The following is a 9,714-nucleotide window of genomic DNA, read 5'->3' on the forward strand; positions in this document are numbered from 1 at the left end:
AAATTTTAATTGAGAAAAATCAGCTCAATTGAGAGGCTAATTGAGTAGGGACGAAATTATCATTTATTAAAAGCTTAGGGGAAAAATGGTAATAAACAGCTTGCACTAAAACAGTTTGGACAGCAGCAGTAGACTAACTTTGAAAAATCACCAAAAATTTTAGGAATCGAATTAGAAGATGAAAAAATATGGAATTAAAACTTATTGAGTCTAGTTTCTCATAGAAGAAATATTGTAAGCAATGGATTTGTAAATTTTGAGATATAATGAATTTTGTGAGATAAGGTCAGAATGAATTCGGGTTCCCCTGTTCTGACTTTGAAAAATTATAAAAAATTGAATAAAAATAATTAGGGACTTAAATTTATATGTATAGAATTCTGAATGAGTCTATTTTTAATAGAAATAAACAAGAACATCATTTGAATTTTGTATAAAGAGATAATTTATTTTTAGTGTATAAAGAACATCAGAACTGTTAGACAACAGAACAGGGGTGACTTTGAAGAATAAAATGTACTGATTGGATAAACCAAAAATTCTGAAAATTTTATGGTAAAAATATATATGAGTCTAGTTTCAGGGAAAATTAACGGATCTTAATTTGGAGTTCTGTAGCTCAAGTTATAAATAATTTAGTGACTATGACTCAAGTAGACAGCTTTGAATGAACTATAAATAATAGTTGAATTATAGAGAATGTTGCATATGAACATGAAATGTATTAAATTGATAATTAAATTTATTTATTTAGATCCAGAAGATTCAAATACGAAGCTAGATCGAGGAAAGGAAAAAGTTCGGGATTAATAGATTTTTACTGTTTACAAACAAGTATCAAGGTAAGTTCGTGTAACTTGAATTATATTCTTAAATGCTTAAAATGCATGTTTTTGATATGAATATGATTTGAATGTTCATTATATGGAAATTTATGAAACATTGATATATTTGATAAAATGGGAAGAAATCCCGTTTGAATGAAAGGAAAATTCGATGGATCTCTGAAAAGGAATTGACGGTAAAAAGGATCTAGCCTGGACGGGTGATCCTATCCTGATATAGCCCTCCCGAAGAATATGTGTAAAATGGATTTAGCCCGGACGGGTAATCCGAATTAGGGTCTGAATTTAGCCTGGACTGGTAATTCAGATCCAAGCTCATTAGAGTAATTGTCGTTGCAGGGGATTTAGCCTGGACTGGTAATCCCGACAATACTCTATGAGTTTATATTGTAGGGGATTTAGCCTGGACTGGTAATCCCGCTGCAAGGTTGAGGTTCGCGGGAGTGTGCTCTCTGAAATGGAAATGTGCGCACTTGAATATGAATTGACAGACTCGGAATTGTACACTAAAAGTGTACCTTTGAAAATCCATCGAAAATTCCAAGAAATTCAACGGGATAAATATGGAAAAATAACAAGGAAATGGAAATCATGGTATTGAAGAGCTCATCAATCATAGTATATATTATTGGTACATGAAAATTATTGTACTAACTTGAATGTTGAGTTTGTGCATATTAGGGTAATAATGCATTGAATGGATATATGGATGTTTATTGTATTGTATTGAAAATATTAGGTAAGTATAATTCTTGTTACATGAGCTTACTAAGCACAAAGTGCTTACCCCGTTTCCTTTTTCCCTGTTTTGTAGTGTTAAGAGCTCGGAGGTCGGATTTGGTCGGAGACACATCACACTGTCAACCTCAGGATTTCGGTATATAAAGAAACTTTATTTTGGAAATCAATGGCATGTATAAGCTAACAAAGTAAATGTTAACGTGAAATGAATGTAAAGTTAGCCATTAGTATGGTTAACGAACCTGGTTATAGATATGTGATGACGTTATCTTATATAAATGCATGAATCTATCATGAAAATATGTTGAGTTGATTTGGTTGATGTGGATTGGTCTCGATTTAATATTACAGGGAAGGTTAGGTATTTATAAAAGGGTTATATTGAATATAAAAAAAAATTAATTCGTAAACTCCGGTAATGCCTCGTACCCTATTCCGGCAATGAATACGGGTAAGGGTATTACAGTTATAATAACATAATTTATTTCCTTAAATTACGTAGATCTTTTTTTAATGAAACTCGTAATTAACAAATAATAATATTTTACCATATTATTAACTATGTCACATATGTGAGGAAGATCCTTATTAATCAATGAAGTCATTGTGATGCCTACAATTTCAAAATAAATATCAGTCGTTCATCCGAGGAATATACTAAACCATTCACCTGGCCCTTTAATACGCGGTACGTGTCCTGACAGTTTTAAATTACAGAAAATAGTTATAATAACATAATTTATTTCCTTAAATTACGTAGATCTTTTTTTAATGGAACTCGTAATTAACAAATAATAATATTTTACCATATTATTAACTATGTCACATATGTGAGTAAGATCCTTCTTAATCAATGAAGTCATTGCGATGCCTACAATTTCAAAATAAATTTCGATCATTAATTTTAGTGTTTGATGGATTTTAAATATTTATTAGAATAACTAAATTTTATATATTGCTTTTAATTACAAAAAAAATAGCAAACAATTTTTTCGACAACATATTTTTTACTATACTACATTAAAAAAATAAATATATCCAACTCAAATACAAATATTTTTATTATAATTTAAAATATTTAATAAGTAAAATATTTTTGTTTAAAATATAATATATTTAATACACTCGATATGTAGTTCAATATATTTTAATTTAATTTAATTTTTATTTAATAATAATAATTTGAGTAATGCAATAATAATTATAAAACACATGATAAATTGTTCAATATTATTTTAAAATATATTATAATATGTAATTAATTAAATTCATTGGGAAATAAAAAATTTCGTATTTTTAAAATTTTTAAAATTTTCGGATCTTATTTTTTAAAATATACTATTTTCGTATTTTATTTTTTATATTATTTTAGTAAATAATGTTTCAAATGTATTATTTTAGTAAATAACCCTAATTTTATCCTTTTGTTTGTAGTTTTAAAATTTTTAGATTTCATTTTTTAAAATATACTATTTCCATACTTTTTTTATATTATTTTAATAAAAAACCCGCCAGCACCACTTTCCCCCAAAAAATTATTTTTTTCATATTTTATTTCTTTTCATATTTTATTTTTTCGTTAAGATATTTTTTAATATTTTATTTTTTATACTATTTTTGTAAAATAGTATAAAAACCCCATCAAATAAAAATTTAAAAAATTAAAATAATCAGAATAGAACATGCTAAAGAAATTTTTTAAAAAATATATCTAATTAATCTAAAATACACTTAACAAATAAATTACATAAAATAATAATAATAAAACGTTCTTTACACATAACATATATATTTGTTTTACTTCAATAAAAATTAAAAATAAATTAAGAATGAATAAAGTATAAAATAAATAAAAATATACCTTAATATCTCTTTTTAACTAAATAACAACTTGCAAAAAAATAAATTTATAAATTAAATCTAAATTAAAATCAAAATCAATCAATAATAATAATAACACTTAAAATAAATAAATTACTTGCTTAAAAAAAATTTACCATTTTTTCCTTTCTTTTTCCTTCCCTCCCTCTTCTTCTGCTTCTCTTTTTCTTTTTTCTTCCCTCACCAATGCTGCGTGCTTCTCTTTCTTCTCCTTCTCCTTCTTCTTTTCCTTTCTTCTCTTCTTTCTTTTCTTCTTCTTCTTCTTTCTTCCCAAAATGAGGTAGGAGACCATAATATATGGTCCCAAACTCAGAAAAAACCAAAACGCCCGTGCAAGAGAGGTCTTCTCCACGGTGCCGCCTCTGGCACTGGCACCATCGGTGCCGCCTGTGGCAGGCCCACCACCAGTGTCGCCTGTAGCATGGCCTCCACCTGTGCCGCTCTGTCTGCTTCAGTTTCTTTTTTTTTTGCTTCAGCTTTTTTTTTTCAATTTTAAATACCAATGTAAGAAAATGAGTATAATTTAAAGGTGAAATTGTGGATAAAACCTTAATTCAATTAACGGGAATGAATTACTTTCTGGAGGGTTAGCTCCGACGAGATTATTATTCAAATTCTTCATCTAGGAGAAGAAAGAGTCTCGATAGGTCCAGTTCTATAGTAAACACTGCTGCAGCTGTAGTGGTTGAGATGGATGAAATGAAATCAGTTTCTAATGCAAAGGTCTCTCCCGCAACTGTTTATTATGTCAAAGGACCTAAGCTTGATGTACTAGATATTGATTCTAACTCCAATTCTTTGAGGGGTGAATCACTTCCCGGAGATCAAACTCAAACAAGGGATTATTATTTTGATTCTTCTTCTAGGATAAGAAAGTCTTGATAGGTCCAGTTCTATTGGTAAGTTTACTGCAGCTATAGTAGGTCAGCTGGATGAAAGGAAATTGGTTTCTAATGCAAAGGTCTTTCCTGCGACTGTTGATTACATCAATGGATCTAAGCTCGGTGTTCTAGATGGTGATTCTAACTCCAATTCTTTGAGGGATGAATCACTGCCTGGAGGGCTAACTCAGATAAGGATTATTATTTTGAATCTTCTTCTAGGAGAAGAAAGTCTTGATATGTCCAGTTCTATTAGTAAGACTGTTGCAGCTGTAGTGGTTGAGATGGATGAAATGAAATTGGTTAAAGTTGATTACGTTCATGGACCTTGGTGTGCCGGATAGGGATTCTAACTCCCATTCTTTGAGGGATGAATCACTTCCTGAAGGGTCTGATCAGACGAGATTATTATTCTAATTCTTCTTCTAGGAGAAGAAAGAGTCTCTATAGGTCCGGTTCTATTAGGAAGACTGCGGCATCTATAGTGGTTGAGACCGATGAAATGAAATTGGTTTCTAGTGTTTAAGTCTCTCCTGCAACTGTTGATTACGTTAGTGAACCTAAGCTTTCTTTGAGAGATGAATCACTTCCTGGAGGGTCAGCTTCATTACTTTGGTTCTTCTAGGAGAAGAACGAGTCTCGATAGGTCTAGTTCTATTAGGAAGACTGTCGCAGCTATAGTGGCTGAGATGCATGAAATGAAATTGATTTCTAATGCCAAGGTCTCTGCTGCAACTGTTGATTACATCGATGGAACTAAGCTTGTTGTTCCAGATAGGGATTCTAACTCCAATTCTTCGAGAGATCTCGTTTTGGGAACAGAGAACGCAAAGGGTTGTCTAAGAAGTCATGGAGATGGAGTAAAGCTTGGAACATTTTCTGGTTTATTAAGAGGAGTGTTAAGAAAGATGAAGATGGAGATAGGTATAGCAGAACTAAGGACGTGTCGAGAGGGTCTTATTTGGAATCTTGGCCAAAGTTGAGAGGGGAACGGAACGGAGATGTGAGAGGAGGTTTTGATCCGAAGATTTGAGAAGCAGTTGGAGGAGTTCGAGCAGTTTTGGCGGACCATTTGTCGGTGCAAGGAAGAGCTGCGTTGAGTCAAATGGGCACTGTAAGAAGAAGAAAGATGAGTTTGTGTTGGAGTGCAAGGTATTTGCCAAATAACATCGATAACTGACTGTTAAGGTTCTACTTGAACCTATGGAACTGCTATGGAAGAGCTGCAATGAAGGCATATTGGATTGAAATATAATTCACAAATTTCAAAAAATAAAAATAAAAATAAAACCATAATATACTGATATCACCAAAAGCAAGTCTACAAATTTCAACAAGTCATGTGGGAGTCCTAGGCTTAAATTATTCAGGGTGTCCAGCTACCTTTTTGTATGTATACCACTTCGCAATCCAGAGATAGACTATGAAGTTAAGCAGACTTAGAATAGCCAGGAGCCAAAAGAAATAGTCAAGATGACCCCTATTCAAGTTATCCGGAATCCATCCAAGCTTCCTGTTTTGTGTGGTTATCTTCGTCACGGCAGTAACGAGCAGAGTGCTCAAATAGTTGCCTAATGCAACAGTTGTTAGTGAAAGAGCTGAGGACAGGCTTCTCATTGCATCAGGTGCTTGGTCGTAGAAAAACTCTATCTGTCCGACAAATGTGAAAACTTCGGCGCATCCGACTAGAAAATATTCAGGGACTTGCCAGAAGATTGACATTGGAATAGACTTAAGATCATAGTAGTTATTCTTCCGGACAATTTGAAGCCGGACCACTTCTAAGATACCTGCAGTGATCATTGCAAAGATAGAAATGACAAGGCCAATGCCCATCCTTTGGAGTGTGGTGAAGCCTCGTTCCTTGCCTGTGAACTTCCTTGCGCATGGGACAATGATTTTGTCATAAACAGGAGCCCAAAAGATAACGCTGAGAGTGTCGAAGAGGGAGAGAGATGCCGAAGGAATCTTGAAATTCGGGCCCATGTGTTGGTCCATTGTGTTGCCTTGCAAAACAAACATAGTGTTCATTTGGCTGTAGACAGCAGCGAAGATGATTCCAGATGCCCATACTGGAAGCAATCTGATAACTGATTTAAGCTCCTCGACTTGGGTAACAGTGCACAGTCTCCATGGGTTTAATGATTCCTTATCATGGTCATTTTCAGTCTCTACAGCAGCCTTGTCAAAGAACCTACAAGTTTAAAAGATCAATAACTAGATCAACATTCAAATAAACAAAAAAGTTGCCTATGTGAACAAAGTCTAAGCAAATCATATAAAGAGCAAGGTTGCCGATGTAAACAAAGTATAAGCAGATTGTTAAGCTTTAACAACATACTTTAACTTATCTGTGTGCTCTAGCTTTCGGCTCCCTTGAATATTAGATTCATTGTCAGCAACCTCGTAAAGAAGAGACTTATCTGCAGGAACTTTCACGTTGAGTTTTTTGAAGGATGCAACTATAACCTGAGCTATCCTTGTAAGCGGACTTCCCCCAGGTTTTTGAAGGCGATATGTTCGACTACCAGCAAAGAAGAATACAACTGCAATAGCCATTGCAACAGCTGGGATTCCAAAACCCCAGTCCCACCCCACATTCATTTGTATCCATACTAGAACAGAAGAAGCAATAAGTGCTCCAATATTGATTGAGAAGTAAAACCAATTGAAAAAAGAGCTTTTCCTTTTTCTCTCAACTTCATCAGTTTCATCAAACTGATCAGCACCAAAAGATGAGACACATGGCTTAATCCCACCAGTACCAAGAGCAATCATGTATAAAGCTACAAAGAACACTGCGATTTGTTCTTGTGTCGGGTGGCAGACATCTCCAGTGCATGATGGCTTTAGTCCAGGGATAGAAGAAGACAATGTTAAGAGGGTCATACCCTTCAAGAAAACAAATAATCATCAATCAAGGCATCGTGTATAGTTGTTTTTATTTGAAAGAACTAGATGTCTCTATAAAAATACTATCGGGATATGCATTCCAAGAACCTAATTGCTTAAAAAACAGAAAATTGTGTGTTGAAGCCAAACTTACAAAGAAGTAGATGATTGAGAAAATAGCAATTGTCCAGTATCTACCCAAATATGCATCAGCTACAAAGGCTCCGATCAATGGTGTAATATAGCAGGTTCCAGACCAATTCGTAACATTGTTTGATGCAGCGACATTTCCTTGATTGAGTTGTTCTTGGAGATAGTTGACTAAATTGGTCCCCATCCCATAGTATGCCAACCGTTCACAGCATTCATTTCCTGATGAAATTTTCGGGTTCGAAAAATGCAAAGCAAACCAGAGGGAATAAATAAGGAACAGAATACTAATGAATATGCTTAAAACAAGGATAAACCCGGAAAACCTTAAAATCATACCAAGAATGAAAGAGCAAGCTTTCCAATTCCCAGTTTTTTTCTTGTTGGCAGGCTTCTTATTGATATCCACTGTCCCATCCTTTGTATAGATGTCATCAGTCACCAACATCTTATATTTGGAGCGATCTTTCTACCCTTTGAAGGCTGGCAATCAATTTGATTTTAAAAGGAATATGAGCACAGTAAGCAGGTATATCTTGAAGTTAATGAAAGAATCAGTCATTAACACATTATAGCAAGCATATTAAGAACTAAAGTAAGCATCTCGATAAATGAAATAAAGCAGTTCTCAGGAATTCCAAAACAGCAATTGCATTCCCTTTCCGGAATTCAATCTAAGGTCCAGGGATTAACAGGACATAATAGTACCTTAATACCCCATCATCGACCTTTACCATGGATTCTGCCAAAATCCAAACTGATGCCCAACCAATCCCATAAAATCCTGTCATACTAAATTCCTGGGCTTATTAGGCGGAGCACACTTCAAATAGGAGATACTATTTTAATGGTTAAAAGAATGGGGTATCAAGTTGAATCACAAGAGACGAGAGGACAACAAAAGGGGCAAAATAGCCCATAAGCTACTGCCAAAAAGAATCCAATTTTTCAGATAATTAAAGGAAACAATTGTCCAGCTTATCATTATGTTCAAATCATTGCCAAAGCTTAAAACGTCATCAATTTAAAGCTTACAGTAACCATAAGTATAATGGTGGTAAATCAAAAACCTATAATAACTCAACATATTTCCTCGCCACAAAAGGAAAATCTAGTGAGTACCGAAAAGACAAGTTTAAACCAAGATACTACACACACACACAAAAAGAAAAAAACTGTAACCCATAAGAAATCTGAGTGTTTGGTATATCTCAGATCCATGGAAGGTTCACTCAAACGTTAAAAAACAGAGTATGTAATATTCCAAGACCAAAAATACCCATAAATCTGCATGTTTGGGCATGCATGCAAAAGTAGGAAACCCAGGAAACAAGGGAGAATTTCGATAGAAAGAAGCCAAAAACACAAGAATCAAAAGTCTATGAACGTGACGTACCTTTGAGGAAAAAGTGCAGAAGAGAAGAGAAAAGAAGATAAGAGGAGTTAATAGGAGAGAAACAAGGAGAAGGGAAGCCCGGTTCCAACTCCGGTACACAGCCAACGGGGTTAGACTTCAAACCTCAGACGATATGTCACCAATTGGCAACCTTTCTATACTATATACTATAATGCAATATTTTCAGATTCTTTGCTTTCTAGTCCCCATACTGCTTTGGGATTTGCATTTGGGGTCATTATTACAAATGGGTTCCATTATTAGAGAATATCATGGTGAGTCCAAGGTTTCATTATAAAACTATTGACCAAGCTAGTTGGTTGCTTATGTAATTTTCATAAAAAAGGAGTTAAGAGGAGTACATAGACAGTTTATTCAGATTCATAAGGGACTAATATGAAGAATCATAAATATTGATAGCTGGCATTTTCTAAAATTAGATTCCGCAATCTAAATATTCCAATTCAGGTTGGCATTTGTATCTGGACATTTTACTGGCATTGTTAAAATATGGAAATCATTAAACATCTTTCCTTTTAAATCTAAATCATAAAAAGCCCATTCATAATTATGTTTTAGGATACTGCTTTTGGAAAGTATCAGTGGACTCTTCAATTATTTTGATGTTATATTATATAATTTCACTCCCCCTTTTTTCGTTAAAAAAAGGTAGGATTCCATCAAATTTGTAGTTAATCAAGAATAGAACCAGATGTCTTTCAGAAGATAAGTGGAGAGTAGGTCAAGTTCATATTCACACCTAACCTGCAATTCTTTTTCCTAAAACAACTAACTCTAATTGAGTAAACTATCAAAATAGCCGTTTTTATTTGTCTTAAATTACATTTTAGTCATTTATATTTTAAATGTTACGTTTTAGTCACTTACATTATCATGTTGTAATATTTTAGTCACTAAACCATTAATG

General features: G+C 33.6%; 1 protein-coding gene across 2 annotated transcripts; it reads right to left on the reverse strand.

Annotated features, from left to right (window-relative positions):
- Positions 1 to 5,627: 5,627 nt before the first annotated feature.
- On the reverse strand, positions 5,628 to 9,021 carry LOC107889760 (protein NRT1/ PTR FAMILY 8.1). Of its 2 annotated transcripts, none has more exons than XM_016814310.2 (5): positions 8,787 to 9,021; positions 7,730 to 7,873; positions 7,395 to 7,612; positions 6,690 to 7,240; positions 5,628 to 6,542 (listed from the first exon to the last, which is right to left on the reverse strand). In XM_016814310.2, the coding sequence occupies exons 2-5, from the start codon at positions 7,836 to 7,838 to the stop codon at positions 5,711 to 5,713; spliced, it is 1,710 nt and encodes a 569-aa protein (XP_016669799.2). In that variant the 5' UTR covers positions 7,839 to 7,873; positions 8,787 to 9,021; the 3' UTR covers positions 5,628 to 5,710. The 2 variants fall into 2 exon arrangements, with proteins under 2 accessions (XP_016669799.2, XP_040932793.1); XM_041076859.1 differs by lacking the exon at positions 8,787 to 9,021 and adding an exon at positions 8,099 to 8,247.
- Positions 9,022 to 9,714: the final 693 nt, after the last annotated feature.

The sequence above is a fragment of the Gossypium hirsutum genome, chromosome A09 (assembly GCF_007990345.1).
Source record: "Gossypium hirsutum isolate 1008001.06 chromosome A09, Gossypium_hirsutum_v2.1, whole genome shotgun sequence".
Taxonomy (NCBI): Eukaryota; Viridiplantae; Streptophyta; class Magnoliopsida; order Malvales; family Malvaceae; genus Gossypium; species Gossypium hirsutum.

Coding starts and splice junctions, on each gene's coding strand:
- LOC107889760 (XM_016814310.2), bottom strand. CDS start 7,838: ATGTTGGTGACTGATGACATCTATACAAAGGATGGGACAGTGGATATC. Junction 7,613..7,729: donor AGCTTGCTCTTTCATTCTTG/GTATGATTTTAA, acceptor AAATTTCATCAG/GAAATGAATGCTGTGAACGG. Junction 6,543..6,689: donor GAGCACACAGATAAGTTAAA/GTATGTTGTTAA, acceptor TTAAACTTGTAG/GTTCTTTGACAAGGCTGCTG.